We start from the raw sequence: 17255 nt of genomic DNA, 5'->3' as shown, positions 1-17255 counted from the left end.
GTGCGGACCGGAGTTTCAGACGTTGAAATCGAGTACGGCTCACAATCGGTATTAATCGCGATTTGATACCGGCTCATGAAAGAAAATCACGTCAATTACGGGGCGGGCACGAACGGCAGGGACGTTCGCGACGGCGATTTTTAATATTTACTAGTTTGTAGAAGGCACGAAAAATTTATGGCGTATAAAACCCGCGATCGAGTGGCACATGTCATTATTGAGGCTCGCATATATCAAAGACTGACTTGATGTCAGAAAGTCCTGGGAGCGTTCGATCGCGCGCATCTGAACATTTATTTTCCTGCTGCCATTAAGCAAATGTCATGCTCGGCTGACGGAAGGTCGGTGACTCCCTCGCGACATTGAGATAAGAATAGGATTACAGACGACGACTTCCGGCGTTGTCAATAGAACCCGGCGGAAAAGTGATCGATCGTAAAACTTTATTGCCGATTACATTGCAGCGCGCCACCGAGGTATTATTTAATGCGGTATATTTTTCCAGTCCCTTCCGATCCCTGGTAGAGGACGCCTGGTATTAAATCGTCCGGTGATACCTCCAGATGTTTCGTCAATCGCTATAACCAAGTTATTTCGTCGGTCGCAATAACGAAGTTGTGTCGTGTCGTTAATAGCGGTTTCTACGAAACCTATTAATGTGGAGCAATGTTACGTTTAACGTGTACTTCAAGCTACAAATGCGGAGCTTGTGTATCTTATTGGCTCATCAATCTTCTGCTTCCTGGTCACATTCTAAGAGTACATCGTCTACAACGAAGAAGGTATCGACCGATCTCTCTCACAAGATTGTGTGTCTTGATTTTACGCGATTCCCGGTTTTTCTGCTTAAACACTTGTTTTGGCACAGAGCGAGCGTTTAAGCGGAAAGAGCAAAAATCGCGTGAAATCGAGACACGACGTCGCGAAAGAGATCAATGGATACAAGTGACTCTTCACATTTTTAAAGTAAACGAAATGAATAGTGCTTTTGTTAAACGTCTTCGCATCCTAATTTAGAATCAAAGACAATATATGGAAGGTCCCCTATTATGAGATAGGATTCTAATATGACAGAGCAGGTTTTCAACGTCCAAATTCGTGTGAGTCGCGCGAGATATTCGCTATCGGTGCTCGGCAAGACAAGATGTCTCGCGCGATTCACACACGAAATCCGTACGTCCAACAATCAAAGCGCTGGCTAACTCGAAATCACTTCTTCGCTGCGATAACAGCGGACGACAATTGTTTCTTTAAACGATGTTCGTATTCGGATACATCTCGTAACCGCGATTGATTATCGGCTTCTCCCTCCGCCTTTGTGACGAGAAAAAGTACTCCCGACGTCGCTGCGTCAGAAACGGAGCTTCCGACGGAGCTCTGCCACTTATCCCGAAACTAATTTCGGCCCGCGCGGAACGATTATCGGATATACGAAGTTCGGAGAGTATCCCGCCAGCAGTCTTTAATGACGCCGACGTGACTCGGGTCCGGACGTATGTATGTGCGTCTCGCCCGGACGAGTTTCCAGCTTTCGCGATTCGGTAAACGCGCACGTGTTTAATCTTCCATCGGTGTAAGTGCGCGTACACGCGCGTACGCGCCGCGGGCACGCGTTTGCACGACACCCGCAATGTAAATCACTCTCGGCCTTGTCTCCCTCTTGTCTCTCTGTGCCTCGACCCGGCGGACTCGTTCCGGTCCGCGGGAGCGCCGGAAGCTGTCCGCGGATCCGACGGAACATCCCGCGGTCGCGTCGCCGCTATTTCGCAGCTACCGCGGTCCTTATTTGCACGAGGCCAATTACCGGATCGTAAAAAATTCATCGGACTCGCGTTTTAACGAGCCAATAACTCCGCGTTCCCCCCCCCCCTCCCTTTAATCCGGAAGGACAATCGGGTGCAACCGCCGCGCCGGTAGAAACGCTTTAATTAAATCCAGCCGATTGTTTGACGCATGTAAATTGGAGCGCGATGAAACGCATCCTCGAGCCGGCAGATTTCGAAACTTTTCTTCCGATAACAATCACTCGCGACTCGGTCTCTTCGCGTATCCCCGAGCATCCGGAAATGAAAGGATTATCTCGTATAATAAACAGGGGAAGGGAGCGATATCGCGTTTCAAATGCAGCGCTTTACGGGGAGAAGCAGAAATTCCGGCGCACAATTAAATTTCATTAATTTTTTTTTACAATATCGCAATACCGGGACAGCCGAGGAGGTAAACGATGAAAAATTGATTGAAAATCTTGGCTATGATTCCCCGGAAATTGCGGGTCATTGTAAGCACCCTGTAAGAGCTATCGGAAATCGGAACGTTAATATTAAATAGCTCGTTAATTGTAGTCGCGTGGACGATAACGAAGCAAACTCTGGAGAACCAATCCAAGGAATTTCTCACAAATTGGCAACTCATCAAAAGAACATGATCGGCAAAGAAGTTGCCCTATTTCAAGTTCCAAGAATTTTGGCAATTTCCAAAAAATCCGTCAATTTCCAAGTATCTTCTGAATTTCCAAAAATTGACAAGATATAAGGAGAACATGATCAGCAAAGAGGTGGCACTATCTAAATTTCCTTAGAATTGGAATTTCGAGAATTTCAAGCTTCTAATCACTAAAATTAAAAATCTCGGAAACTGACAAAATATCAGGAGAACATGATCAGCAAGGAGGTCGCACTATCTAAAGTTCCAAGAATTTTGTAAAAATTCAGAGAATTTCAAACTTCACATCGCGAATATCGGGGATTCTAAAACTGGCAAATTAGGAAAACATTATCGGCAAAGACGTTGCACTATTTCAAGCGCCAAGAATTTTTGCAATTGTTAAAAATCCGTCAATGTCCAAGAATCTTCTGTATTTCTGTAAAATTTTCCAGTCTAAAAAGTGACAAAATATAAGGAAATTATTGTTATTAGTATTTTGGAAGGCTTCGGGGTGTTTAACAGGTGAAGGAATATCATCTCAGCGACGCCAGCCCTTTGCGGTTGACGTGAGATATCGACGTGACAATCGAATCTTTCATCGTTACTGAAAATCCCCAAGTAACCTTGTCCGGTTCGTTTAAATTCGTTAAAGTATGCCACGGTGGAGCAGATGCTGTGCGCTATCATTACTCTTATTTCCGCCATCGTACTTTATTTTCATTAACTCATTCTTTATGCGGTATAAGCTACGGTTGTTAACGTCGTTGGAATTAAAACCGAGTGGGAAGCGTGTGGTGGGTATTTGCGAAAAATGTACTCGCGGAGAAATTGCCCCCAAGTTTTCGTAAATTGGTGGTATTACGGGATTGTACTTGTATTTCGCGTACTGTTAACAGCAGCATCTTAACAGAGACGGAATCTTGCCGCAACAATTCAAACGAATCAGGTCGAATCCGTAAGAGACGATTCTTCCAACGTAATTAAACCACCGATCGAAATTAAAATTAACAATCAGTAGTTCGATTACGAGCAAGAAGTAGAAGAGAGGAAAGTTTTTATTTTTCCTATTTATTAAAACTCGTGGAGATGTGGGATCTCCTGAGAGTTCGACTTTTCACAATGTCACTCGAACGCGTCCGGGCAGAAGATATTCGATAATAGAGGAAAGTCCTCTATTAGAAGATAGCAAGTTTTCAAAACCCAGATTCAATTCACAAATCTTTTTTCGCCACGATTGCACGATCTAACAATGATAAAAAAACTTTTCCGCTACCGTAGCTAATCGTGATTTGCTGAAAATATTTTGCTGCATTAACTATAAGTTTCTAAAGCGCCGCAATCGGTTTGCCATTGCACCTAATATAAGAGGCAGAGTAGCAAAGTATTAGCTATCACAACTAAATACTATATTAGCCGCCCATACTTTACAACTGAAATTTAGTTGCCACATGCAGTTTTTAGCTACAAGCAGCTACACTTTTTTTTCACGTGCAGATTTCGCTGCGAGGGCAACAAATTCATGGTGCAATCGGCCGACGACGTCTATTAATTTAACGGAAACCCCGCTATCCCATATTAGAATCCTATCTCGTAATAGGAGACTTCCCTCTATTATTAAGTTAAAGCCCCATAACAAAGAGCGAGACGTTAAGACGCTTTTGCGATCATTTCGCAGTTGAATACGGAATGGGCTCAAGTTGAAGTGATAAATCTCATCAACGATGGCAGCGGTCTTGGATTCGGCATCATCGGCGGACGCAGCACCGGCGTCGTCGTCAAGACCATTCTTCCAGGAGGCGTTGCCGATCGCGTAAGTAAACCGAGAGCTTACCATATATTCCCTCCCGTTTGGGGGCATCTAAATTCCTCGTGGACGCTGATTAATTCTCAAAGTATCACGTTTTCAGCGACGTAATTGCCCGTAATTCCACGTTTCCGCGCGTACGATATTGCCAATATGAATTATATCTTGATAATTCGATATTTTACGTTTATCGCGAGACTTGACTCTTAACAAGTAAATCCCGTCGTTAATCATAGGTTTAACTTCTGATAAGTTGCCCACTTAATCATACGGTCGCGTCGCGTGCGCCTTCCGCGCTCTTATTCTCTTTCCCTCGAACTTTCGCGCTTTATTATAACGCACACGCGGGCGGTCCGTAGCGCGGGTTACAGAGTTGGTGCCCTATCGGAGATAGATCGGGGTATTACATGAAACGCGCGTCTCGTACCCGAGCTGCTTGGAAACGGACGGGGAAATGAGAAGCGCGCGCGCCGACGAGAATGATCCGGGACGTCAACGTTTGCCCTCCGGACAGCAGCCGCGGAAATTAAACGCTCCTCCTCGCATTGTTTGCCCGCAGGATAATCGACTCCAGAGCGGGGACCACATATTGCAGATCGGCGATGTCAATCTCCGTGGGATGGGAAGCGAACAAGTTGCCGCGGTTTTACGGCAGTCGGGCACCCACGTGCGGCTGGTCGTCGCGCGACCTGTGGAGCCAACTTCTCCGGATTATCAGGTATCTTCGCTTCCGCAATTTCGCGCGTGCGATCGCGATTAATTGCGCGCGATATCGCTTTATTTGTTCCGAGCAAATTGTGGGGGCAAGCGTTACAGGATAGCTTCAATAATCCGCCAATTACGTTGTCTTCAACGCTCTCACCCTCTTTGGTTTGTTACCTTCTTTCTTGAATATTCGGAAATACGTGGAACGCATCGAGACCTCGTGCAATTGTAAATATAGACCCGCTCTTTCGACTTATATTCGTTACATCTGTTTCAATCAGTAACGACAATTTTTTTTTTTAAAGAAGATAAAGTCTCTGGTTTCATTTTTGCGCGCGCGAAGCCCAACAGCATTTCCTGACTCCAGCGACGTGCAATTACTATTCGCCGGCAATATCCAATACATTTTTAAAGACAAGCTGCAATTCTTTTTCCATCAGACCCCGCGCGAGAACCCGCTCGCGGCAGAAGCGAGGATAATCGCTTAAAGCCCGGTCCATTTGTCTAGCTTGCGCAAATTAGAACGCGGGGCATGTCCGCGTTCCGCGGAGGTGCATATTTAAAGTAGCCGAGTTAGGTGCGCGATGCGAGCCATCAGATTCCGATGCCGAGGGCTTAGGGATGCGTCGGGTTTGGAGATTGATGGTGCTGGGTACGGCCGGCGTACGTCATTGTCGGGGGCCTCCTTATTGACTACCGCGAGCGAGGGCAGTCGCTCCGGGCCGGGAGATTCACGCACGAAATTCCGCTAAACTGCGAGCCATTAGGACGATACATTACTGATCTGTCGACCGCAACGCGATCGATATCGCCGGTCCAGGCGAGCGTCCCGCGATCTCCCGTGCTTCGGAGAGCCACGGCGGATGGTCGGCCGCGAGGAGGAGCGGCGCGTCGCGATTCGCGGGGCAATTATACGGTGGCCGCGGTGGCCGAGGACCGACTGTAATTCGGGGATTATGAATAATGCATGGGGTATTTCACGAGGTGACGGAGGTTCCATTATAGAGAAGAACGGACTGCGGGGACTTGCCGCGTACGTCTCGGGATCGCGGAAGATGGAAATTACCTCGCCGCTGGATTAAAGCCGGGGTGGCGCAGGCGACGGCGAGCCGCCCGCGCGAAGCCGAGTTTATCTTTCGCTACAAACCACTCGCTCTCTCGTCGCCCCCGTTTCAAGGGTGGAGTGGCGTAAATAACGGGCGCGTTAAGCGAAATAGCAAAACGACTTGGCGGGCTTTAATAAATTAACTTTCGGACACCGTTGGCCCCGGCCTCTGTAATAATTCAACGTTGAACGCGGGCACGCTCGCGGAAATAAAGTATCTTTTATTATTCGGTGAGGTCAAGTAGGAAAAAAAAATTGGAGAGAAAGGGAGAAAAACGCCGAAGCGCACTCGACTCCCCTGTAACGCTCCGGTTTTCCCTCGTAGGCTTTCAATTTTCATCGCGTTTGATCGATATTTATATTCCCGGCTCCGCGTATAATTCCGGCCGTCGTTCCCCGCGCGAATATTAAACAGCCGGGCGCTGCCACCAGCCGCGGAACAGGAATCCCCTCCGTGGAATATATTTTTTTCACCCCCGAAAGGGTTGCAACGAGCCGTCCTCCGCTGCTTGTCGACTTGTAAATATCACTTGTTGAGGTCCGGCGAAATTCCCTCGAGACCTGTCGCGGCCCGAGGTAAAATCCGCGTGACATAATCTCTGACACCCCTGACAAAAATAAAAAGGAAGGACATAAAAAATTATGCTTCGCGAACCAGTGGCGCGCATTGCACGCGATCCTGTCGTTTTCAATTGACCGTAAAAATCGTCGGAAACCGTATACCTCAGTCCGACAGTAAACTATTATATATATACACAGAAAGTCCTCTATTGTGAGAGAGGATTCTAATGTGAGATAGTAGCCCAGATAGTAATGCATGTCTAAAGGACGTCACAAAGATATCGTTAAGACAAGACACTTTTTCGACATACATATCTAAAAGACAACTTAACGCCGTCTTAAAGATTTCTTTCAGACGTGTGTGCTATCTGAGAGGTTTTCAACGTCCAAATTCAATCTTTTCTCGCAACGATTACATCGAACAATGAATTTTCCACTAAACAGATTTCACTCCAAGGGCAATAAATTCATGGCGGGACCAGCAGATGACGTCTATTGATTTAGCAGGAACCCCGCTATCCCATATTAGGGTCCCATCTCACAAATAGGGAACTTTATATTTGGATTTACTCTTCTCGATGAAGTTTGCTTTTCGTTACAAGAATAAAATGGACGCGGCTGTACGCCGCCCGGGCGACCGCGTGCGAGCGCTCGCAGACGCGTAATTGTTATTCCACGCACAATGCGCCGTAATCTCCGCGAGAAATTCTACGGGGCTCGCCGCGGGGGAGGAAACCGGGGAGAGGGCGCGGTTAACATTTTTATTTACTCGGATAGATTGAAATTTCCACACGGTTGGAAATTCGAAATCCCGGAAAACACGCTCGTCGCACGCTCGTCTCTATAAAGGCCGTAGGCGATTCGGGACGCATAAAATTTCACGTTCCCGGGTGCTGCTTGCAGGCTCTCGGAAGTCACGCCCCGATCGTACCCACGAAAATCCTGGGGGATCCGGACGAGCTGGACAGACATCTGGTGCACAGCGTGCCGGAGAGCTACAACATGCGGCACGTGCAGAGGGGCGACACCAGCTACGACAACGGCTACATGTACTCGCAGGAGTCCGACATTGAAATGCACGTGAGTGTCCGCGCCGGAGACGGCGGTGTCGTATCTCCTCTTCTTGGCGTTCACCGACGCGGCCCACTTTCCCACCCCTCGGTTTTCCCACGCTCGGCGTCATGTCCTCGCTATCGAGAAAACCGCGACACGAAGAGGGAAAAAAAATGGCCTCTCTTTCTCTGCCTTCAGGCAAGACCCGGTCTCATCATGGACGTGGTACGCAACCCAATGCCAATTGGAGCGATGCCAGTTATACCGGCGGTGCCACTTCCGGTGCAGCTCCAGAATCTCCCGGTGCTCACCATGGAGCCCCTCGACATTAATTCACTGCCAGAGATGGAGCGCTTCGAGGTCGATCTCACGAAGGACGCTTACGGCCTCGGGATCACTATCGCTGGATACATTTGCGAAGAAGGTAACGGTGGCCGGACGCCGCGGGGGAAAATATCCATCGGGTGCCTTTGACGTTTTAAGAGCATGCCAAAGTCGTTGTAAAGAATTGCGCGTACGAAGCGCGCGGCCGAGTACCGCTATCGATGCGGACGAACCGATGATGCATATCCCGGGATCTCGATGACAACTTTTCATTCTCCCTTGCAGAGGAACTCTCTGGTATCTTCGTTAAGAGCATTAGCGAGGGTAGCGCGGCCCATCTGAGCAAGAAGATTCAGATTTACGATCGAATAGTGGAGGTCGACGGGCACTCCCTGCAGGGCTACACTAATCACGAGGCCGTTGAAGTGTTAAAACGCACGGGGCAAACGGTGACCCTATGCTTGGAGCGATACCACCGTGGACCAAAGTTCGAGCAGCTCCAGCAAGCGATAGCCGCGGACGAGTTGAGATTACCTCAGCCGAGCTCACCATCGATAACGAGCCTACCTAGTTTCCCCATGAGCGCGGTACGTTTAATTAACAATTAGTCGTAGCCGTTTAATAAATAAAAAAAAAATTGAACGGAGAAGGGTGCAGTGTACCTTTGCATTAATTAAATATCGCTTTGCTGCCCCATTGTGCGCTCTGTAGTTCTACATACATGCTTTGCATACTCGTATTTAACTTTTTATCTGATGCCGCGTATTGGAAAATTTCCCAATTATAAACTTGAAAATTGTATACGTTTTAATTATTATTCGCGCATCACTGCAATTATTGCATTTGTATCCGCGCGTTTTCCCAGGATGGGGAGACTACCACCGAAATCGAGCCGGAAGGTGAATCCCATACTACCGTGGACAGCGCGATTCTGCAGGAAGGTTTACGAACGTCCGACGACCAGGACGGAGCGAGCAACGTCGAGGCTCTATTGAGCGACCCGTCGAGCGAGCTAACGCCTCAAATTCGCGCAGCAATCAAGGCGAAATGGCAGAAGATCGTCGGGCCCGACACCGAGATAGTGGTAAGTGCCGCAATCTCGTAGGATAAGAGCGCGGAGAAAGAGCGGAGGAAGAATATCCCTTTCTTTTTCGTCTGTATAGGTCGCACAGCTGAAGAAGTTCGCCGAAGGTAGCGGCCTCGGGATTAGCTTAGAGGGGACGGTCGACGTGGAGAACGGCCAGGAAGTAAGGCCTCATCACTATATACGTTCGATTCTACCGGAGGGCCCCGTCGGACAGAACGGCACGCTGCGCTCCGGCGACGAGTTACTAGAGGTTATCGAATTTCCATATCTTTTCCGTGAAACTTTCAGTGTCTATAGTATCCTCCGTTGAAAAGTGCTCCGATAAAACGGTCCACTTTCACGAGCAACTTGGCTGAAATCGATACCGTGCTCTCTTGAAGGTAAACGGCTACCGTTTATTGGGCATCAATCATATGGAAGTGGTTAGCGTGCTGAAAGAGTTGCCTATACACGTTCGTATGGTTTGCGGAAGAAACATCGCCTCGCAGGATCCACTTTGTCCCATCGACACCGCTCAGCACCAGGCCGCTTTCCAGACTAGAGTGAGTATACTGTGTGCCCGTGACGTCGCGCGGTTGGAACGTTTAAGTGGCGCTTTAAGAAGCTAGCGCGACTATCTGTGTTATCCTCGTAGAGCATCCTCGGTGGGTCTCTGCAAAACTTGTTGCCCACGATGGATCGCCTTGTGAAAGCAAAGTCGGACGGTTCCTTGGCTTCGACGACGACCACAGCTACGGTGACGGACGCGAGTCTAAATAAAATGAAGTCGCGCTCGTTGGAACCGCTAACCGGTCTGGCGATGTGGAGTTCCGAACCGCAAATTATCGAATTGGTTAAAGGAGAGAGGGGCCTTGGGTTCTCCATTTTGGATTATCAGGTGCGAACGTCTTTTTCCGTAGTACGCGTGGTTCTCCGCGATCTCGATGAGAATCTGCAGTAACCTGTTCGACCTGTTTTTCTTTTCCCGCTCGTCTACGCTTTTTAGGATCCAATGAACCCCAACGAAACTGTGATAGTAATACGATCGCTCGTGCCCGGCGGGGTGGCACAGGTCGACGGGCAGTTAATACCGGGCGATCGGCTTCTGTTTGTGAATGACATCGGATTAGAGAACGCAACACTGGACCAGGCCGTGCAGGCCCTCAAAGGCGCCCCGAAGGGGACCGTTCGCATCGGCGTGGCCAAGCCGCTGCCAATACCAGACAGTATTGTCCAGGTGAGCGATCAGGACGACCGGGCCGAGGCTACGAGAGATAGAGACACCGAGGCGGCAACCGCTTCCTCAATCGTGGATAGCCATAAACAGAGACGGGAATATTTCCGCGAGCGTAAGATTAACGTGACCGAGCCGCCGCACATGGATCTGATCGAGGGCCTGAAGCATCAGCACAACCTCGTCAAATCCGAAAGTTTTTAATTAGGTCGCTCTGATCGGACCAGTAGACTCAAGGCTCTTGCCTCTGCTAAATTTCACCGCGGTTCGCGTGTCTTCGAGACGGTCGGCGGCGCACGGCCGGAGTTAACGTGCAATCGAATTATCCTCAGTTCAGCTAACCGCATTCGATCACTGCGCTTGCAAAGATCACGAGCGGATTTAACATTCTCTCGTTGATTGAACATTCCCTCGTCGAAACAGAACGTAACGTGCGCACAAATCTAAATGCATATTTTCTAACGAGATTCCGTCCATACAAGTGAAGTAACCGTCCCTGCATTCCATACATATATACTAAATACGACAGCCATACATTTGTGAGTGTCGTCGAATAATATACCGAGCATGAAACACTGTGTTCCATTTTCTGTGGTAGAAATCATAAAAATTTGCAGAACTGTCTGTCAGTCGCCCGCTCTGTACATGTTGGTTTTCTCCTCGTTTGTTTTCACGCGCACGCACAAGTTCGTCGTTTGGTGAAATTGGCAGAGCGAAAATTTGGAGAGAATAATTTTTGGCATCGGCATTACGTTAAAGGATACTTTAACACTTGCCACTTACGTGCAACTGTTTTACAAGACACCAAAGCATAAATTTAGCATACGGAATAATATATTGAATATTGGATTGTGTTGGTAACTTTTAGAGCTATGGTAATCCGCAAAAATTACTTATAAACCTGCATGACGTAGTCCATTTGTGTTAAGTCTGTCGTCATCTCATATTTGTAGGCCAAGTACTACTACTTCATGGCAGATACTCTTACGTTACCCTTTTCCTTATAGATATGCAAATTATATTTATATACGCAATGACTGATTTTTTGTTTTAGATTATTTGTACACAGTTTTATATATTGATTTTTAGCGAATTGCGAGATACACTTGTGGTTTATTTCGAATACACGTTGTTACGTATTTGTTGTCGGGGCAATTTTAACTTGTCGAATTTTTCAAGGCAATATGCACCAGTATTCACCCACGGCGATGCACCAGGACCCCGTTCAATGTGCTTTTGCATCCCGAACTGTGTTGATTTATATGTTTCAGATCATTTTGCATTGTATTCCTCGCCATTACCATTAAGTTTTTATTCTGTAATTACGGCGTGTTGCCTCTGGCACTCGCATAAAAGATTATTTATCCACGCTGTGCCAATGGTCGACAGCCATGTCCCGTTTAAAGAGCTTTCGCGAGTATTTTATCCATAGGTGCTAGCGCAACGTGGCAGCGTGTCCACTTGCGAAAGAAGCGAGACGGGTCAAACGTAATGAATAAAAGTTGCTTGATCGGTGGTTAACTGAAAAGAAGAAAATCGCAGCTTAGGCCGATAGGATTCTAAGTAAATAAAATTTTACGGTATGCATGCGCACCGATAGTGTTAAGTTATCGTTATGTGTTACTTTATTTCGTTCATCATCCCCCGCACCGCCCCGTTCTCCATCCATCCCAGTTCTTTATGCGTTCGTCACCTGTGCTTGTTACGTCATGATTTTAATCGTTTGCTTTTCATTTCAGCTCGTTTACCCGCGCGGTAACACTCCTCATTTTCTAATAGTATATTTATATTTGACATTGTAATGTGCCTATGTGGTTCTTCCGTGCCGCGTTCGTACCGTTGCAAACCGGAACATCCATAAAGACGGCCGGTATAAGTACGGCGGAGCCCTGATACACTTTACGAGGCGGCCCTCGGCGTTTATTCCGGGGCGCGGCCAGGCGTTTTGAATGATTTATGCGATACCTTCGGACGAGATATACCAGCCGACCGGCCGTATTTTGACAGACCTATTCTCGCTTGGTTTCATTTGACTCCCGGCCGGGGGAATCACGCGCGGAATCTCCCTCGGGATGCGGCCCACGTCGTGGGATTAAGCGAGCCTCATCGCGAGGTTTAAGCACAACTCGCCTCTCGCACGGAGAAAATAAAGCGACGGGGAGATTTCGCCGATTCTGGAAATCCCCGCGCGCGTGATTCGTTCATCGAATTGCGGAGCAGGATTGGAATTGTGTTAAAGTGTGTTAAAGTGATAACAATTGCCATAATACATGTATATATGTATACGCATATTTGTCGTATTTCATGGATATATCTGGGATAGAAAGAGAAAACGCTCGACATCGATTTAACAAAAGTTGTCTTATTGCGGAATTGCAATTTGTACATTGGCGAAGCAAGTGTGTCGAGCACGTTTCTCTTAGGTTCTAGGATTTGAAATGTAATGCCAATTATGTATGCATCTTGACATTGCCAAATCATCCTTGTAATCTCGACGTAAGGAACCGAATTGAAAGAACGATCGGAAGATCTTACGCAGCTTTAATATTTCTTACATATTATTATATAAGACAGTTGTCTCAAACGAATCGGTCCATTTTGGCCAGCATAACTGACAATCCTTATACTCTGCTCCTATACAATATAATTCCGTCACGATATCCAGTAAACTTTCGATGAGCCTTGTACTTCTTAGCGGTGGTCAGTCGGGAAAAGGAGGAAACAGGGGAAAGAGAAATGAAAGGTCGGACGTTCGGCGAGAACGTGAGAAGTGTACGAATATTTTTCGGCGCTGCGTAGTCGGTGCCAGGAAAAAATAGCCTGAGAAACGCTAAAGATGCGGTACAAAAAAGAGAGAAAGCGAGAGAGAGAGAGAGAGGGGGGGAAAGAATGAGAGATGGGTGCGAAAGAGAGATTTTTTTCGGTAATAGCGCTCGGTGTTTACCGCGGATGGGGTTTATATTGCCGACCATCGCACAAACTAAGTAAGTACAGAACAAAACGATTGTAATAGTGAATGAAAGTTGCCTGGTAGAGTAGCTGAACAAAACAACTTTATTGCATTCGACTGACTTCTCTCACATACTTCCAAAATTCTTTCGAACTCACGAACACACACGATCGTACTAGTGATCTTTGTTTAGCAAGCTGCAAGTTCGTTTTGAGAAATTATAATTTCTTTGCAGTATGTTACATTTTTTGCCATTTGTCTCTTTGCAGTCGGGCGAGAATGAGAGCGAGAGAGAGTGAAAGACACGTATAGATAAAGTAGTTTCTTAAAAGATAGATAGTTGACATTCGAGACAAGCGAATAGCAAATATGTGAATGCGAAATATGAATGGGGAGGGTGAGAGAGCGAGAAGTTGAGATACAAAGGCAAAAATAAGCTAGAAGGAAAAGAGGAAGGTAGAGAGTGAACGAGAGGGAAAGCGCGTGAGAAAGAATGATTCGAACCGGCGGCAAAGTAGCCCGGGTGAGAGAACGTTAAAAAAAAAAGAGACGAAAGAGAGAGAGTGAAAAGAGGGGAAAAGAAAAGACAATGAGAAATATATCGTGAGAACATTAACGAGGCAAGTAAAAGATCAAGTACAAGTTGAACGATATTAAGTCTCTCGTTAATTCTGTGACTTTTTTTTCTCTTTTTTTTTCCTTCTGATTGTGTCGCATTTTTCTTTCACTGTCTCACAGGATCTCTTTAAGCGACCTGTTCTTCTTCTTCTTTTTTTTTTAATTTTCCAAGCGATCTCTCAAGCAAGCTCGTATGTCAAACTTTTCGCCTTTTTGTAGAGCTCTACTACCATTCCACTACTGTCTACTCACTGGCACCTTTCTTCACTATTATCAAGAGGCTCGTGTGGGGATCGATACGTACGTTTACTACTTACTCGCAACCTGTTTATACCTGAACTCTTCCGACCGCCTTCCCGATACTCGAACTACTTCGAACGGGCGAAACGGATGGTACATAAGCCGCGATGGCAGCCGCTGGGATATCTGAGCCGCAAGTTACGTAATAAATCGATTCTCCTCCAGGCTTCCTTATTTCTTCACCGCTTAGAAACGTGAAGCTCTTGTTATTATCTTTAAAGCCGAGTCCTCGGAGGCACGCGGGAGTCACGATTATCAATCCTTATTGCTGTCGTTTACTGAACTACCGTTACTGTTGTCACACGCGCTCACTGTTGTCATTTTACTGCCCTTGTATGATTCTATCACCGTTTTCTCATTGCCATTGCCATTTTCTTTTATCGTTTCCACCGCCGGTGTCGCTGTCGTTATCGCTGTTGTTACTCTCCACACCCCTTTCTCTCCGCTCTGTGCATAGCGCCTGTTACGAGCTTCATTTGCGCAAGCTGCAACAAACATTGCCGCGGGATTCTCTTCCCCGATCAGCACATACGCATAAAAAGTTTTCCTGCGACGGTAAAAGCAACGATAATCCACCGAAAGTTTCCCCCGCTGGCGCGCGTGCAGAATGCAATCTCGGATCTCGGGGATGCGCGATAAGACGTTTTTCCCTCCTCCGGTACTCCCCTCGCCGTTCGTGCGGGATCTACTTGACAGTCGCAATCGCTACTCCCGCAAATGCTTGCTATAGAATGGCAGTTCCGCACAATTTAATGGGAAGACAAAGCAAGACGAGTCGCCTCCTTAGAGATCTGTCTGTCGCGTGTCGCAGCATGCTCGCAACACCCCCTTGGCTTCAAAGCAGGCTAAATATTTTAATATTAAACGTCAACTTCTATCGGTGCTCGCGCGCTGCTGAGATGTTACACAATCGTAGTCTAGAGTTGACAGACGACTCGTAAATATTTAACCGGCAAAGCACTTTCTGCTAAATTAACTGTCGCGTGAACAGAGAGATCCACGTTTTCCTCCCCCCCCCCCCCGAGAAATGCGACATAAGCTCGCGGTAAGCGAAGAGCGCTTCGTCGGAGACTTACTCCTCGACGGTGTGAAAAGTTAAAAATTAATTTGGGTAGAGCGACGTAGAGTAACGGCAATTAGACGATTGTATTAATTCGGTTGGGATCCGAAGAGGAAAGCGTTGAAATCGGAGAATAGATCGGTTATCGTTGACTCGCGTTAACGACGCTGCGAAAATGCACGTCGTAATTAATTGCAGTGAATATAGAGCATTCTGAGATTGCACGAAATACGTGCCTCCCAAAGTTGACGTACTCGTCCCTTCTTCGTTCTTAAAAGAAAAAAAAACCCTCCCCGCAGGAGAAGTATTTGCGCAAACCTCTCGCGCTTCCTCCGTCAAGACTTCGCGATTACGCGAAGACACGATTCTTTGCACGTTCCACAGAGCATACGGCGGCACAATTACGTAAGTCGTTTTGTTCTTATCGGGCACCTGCGCCAGGTGCATTTATCATGACGTCCTTCATCCCGCGCTCGAGTATCTTCCGCGCTGTTATTCTTATTACCGCAAGAAAAATTTCGCCGGCTCTCTGTTACGAACAGTTTGACTCGTTCGCTGGGCAAACGAGGCTCGATCCAACCACGAGATACATCGCGCGCGTATTTCCCTTTCTGAAATATGAACTTATTCTCCACAGAGGAGAGCGGGGAAAAAAAATTGCCCCACGCCCGTTGGACGTTAAATGTTTCGCGGGACTTCGCAAAAGATGCGATACTATCGTAATTGACGGATAAAACGCGTTCCTTAGTTTCTTTTAGAATTCTTATATTCTTTTTCAATCTTCATATGTGCGACACAAAAATATGTGAAAATGCAACTTTTATTTTTGGCACGATTGAATGACATCTCCGACATCCTTTCCACGTGACTTTTATTATCATTTTCTAATCACTTTTACAAGCATAATATTCTTACAAACGCATAAAACGTTCTATATAAAATATTTAAAAAATATATGTATATGATTAACATATCTGAAACATGTATATATAATAGATATATATATTTCTAATACAAATGCATAAATAATTCCCTCTGTTCCCATCGTGCGTTTTCTGTAACATAATGAGTGCACGTAAGATCAAATTTGTCCTTTTTTTCTTAGCAACGCTTTCTGTGTACACTTTTCCCCATTTCTCCGAAGACGAGCATTTGCTTCATTTTATGCATATACCACAGGAAAGATGAAAACTTAAAAACAAGCTGTAGTCGCGTTGGCACGCTTCGTAGAGTTTAGCGAGAATGCGGCGTGGTGAAAATCTATTGTCGAACGTACCATAAGTCACACGTAATTATCCAAACGCCGCACACACACGCAGACACTCACACACGCACGCACACGTGCATACATATCTCTCTAATGATGACGTGTCTTTTTCATTTTTCAGAGCGAGGCATAAACGCCGAGGCGGATGCGTTTCCCGTGCGAGTTATACCTTTACTGCAGTTATCGACCAAAAAAAAACCCAAAGAGAAATAGAAAATAAAAGTTACCATGATTCAGCACTATGTCCTCGTTTATGCCCATAACAATTTTAATGATAACATTATTAATCCGAAAGAGCAAGGAGCGTAACCTGGGCGCAATTGCGAGTTGAACGGCGCGAAATCGAAGGAAGAGAAGGAGGGGAAAAATATCGGCACGTCCCGCCCTTCCGTTTATCCGGGACTTCCCCCTCTCGATATCAGCTTACCAATTAATTATGCGTATTAATTAACACGGCCGATGTCTTATCGGCGTGTTCCTTCGATCTTTCGCAGCGATGGGGTGTTCTGATTTGTTGCGTAAGGAAATTCTTATACCAACTTGAATCGAGCGTGTTCTTAAACGACGACGATTTTGTAATTTCTTCCTTCAGCTCCTTGCCACTCTTGATGTACGCAAAATTCACGATCGTTATGAAATTGTATCACTAACTTTGTTACATTTTATCAGAAATATAGAAATATACTGAGCGCACACAAACGATACGAAAGAGAGTTGATACGAAATATTCGCCAGACATTATGTGAATTATTCTTGCAGCACTTCTCGCCGATTTCGACCGATT

The 17255-nt window shown here is 46.5% G+C and overlaps 1 protein-coding gene across 1 annotated transcript in view; it reads left to right on the top strand.

The window, feature by feature from the left end:
* The window catches only part of LOC105569668, a 105555-nt gene that overhangs the window by 51629 nt on the left and 36671 nt on the right, over positions 1 to 17255 (top strand). Inside the window, exons 8-17 of the mRNA XM_012026310.1 lie at positions 4100 to 4234; positions 4788 to 4946; positions 7503 to 7679; positions 7851 to 8076; positions 8262 to 8563; positions 8842 to 9060; positions 9140 to 9313; positions 9444 to 9605; positions 9698 to 9940; positions 10049 to 10279. Coding sequence (XP_011881700.1) covers positions 4100 to 4234; positions 4788 to 4946; positions 7503 to 7679; positions 7851 to 8076; positions 8262 to 8563; positions 8842 to 9060; positions 9140 to 9313; positions 9444 to 9605; positions 9698 to 9940; positions 10049 to 10279 — 2028 coding nt within the window. The remainder of the gene's footprint in view (positions 1 to 4099; positions 4235 to 4787; positions 4947 to 7502; positions 7680 to 7850; positions 8077 to 8261; positions 8564 to 8841; positions 9061 to 9139; positions 9314 to 9443; positions 9606 to 9697; positions 9941 to 10048; positions 10280 to 17255) is intronic.

The sequence above is a fragment of the Vollenhovia emeryi genome, unplaced genomic scaffold (assembly GCF_000949405.1).
Source record: "Vollenhovia emeryi isolate VEMERY1.0 unplaced genomic scaffold, V.emery_V1.0 DF939123.1, whole genome shotgun sequence".
NCBI classification, from domain to species: Eukaryota; Metazoa; Arthropoda; class Insecta; order Hymenoptera; family Formicidae; genus Vollenhovia; species Vollenhovia emeryi.
Note: the sequence above shows the minus strand (reverse complement) of the source record. Positions and strands in the feature narration are given on the sequence as shown.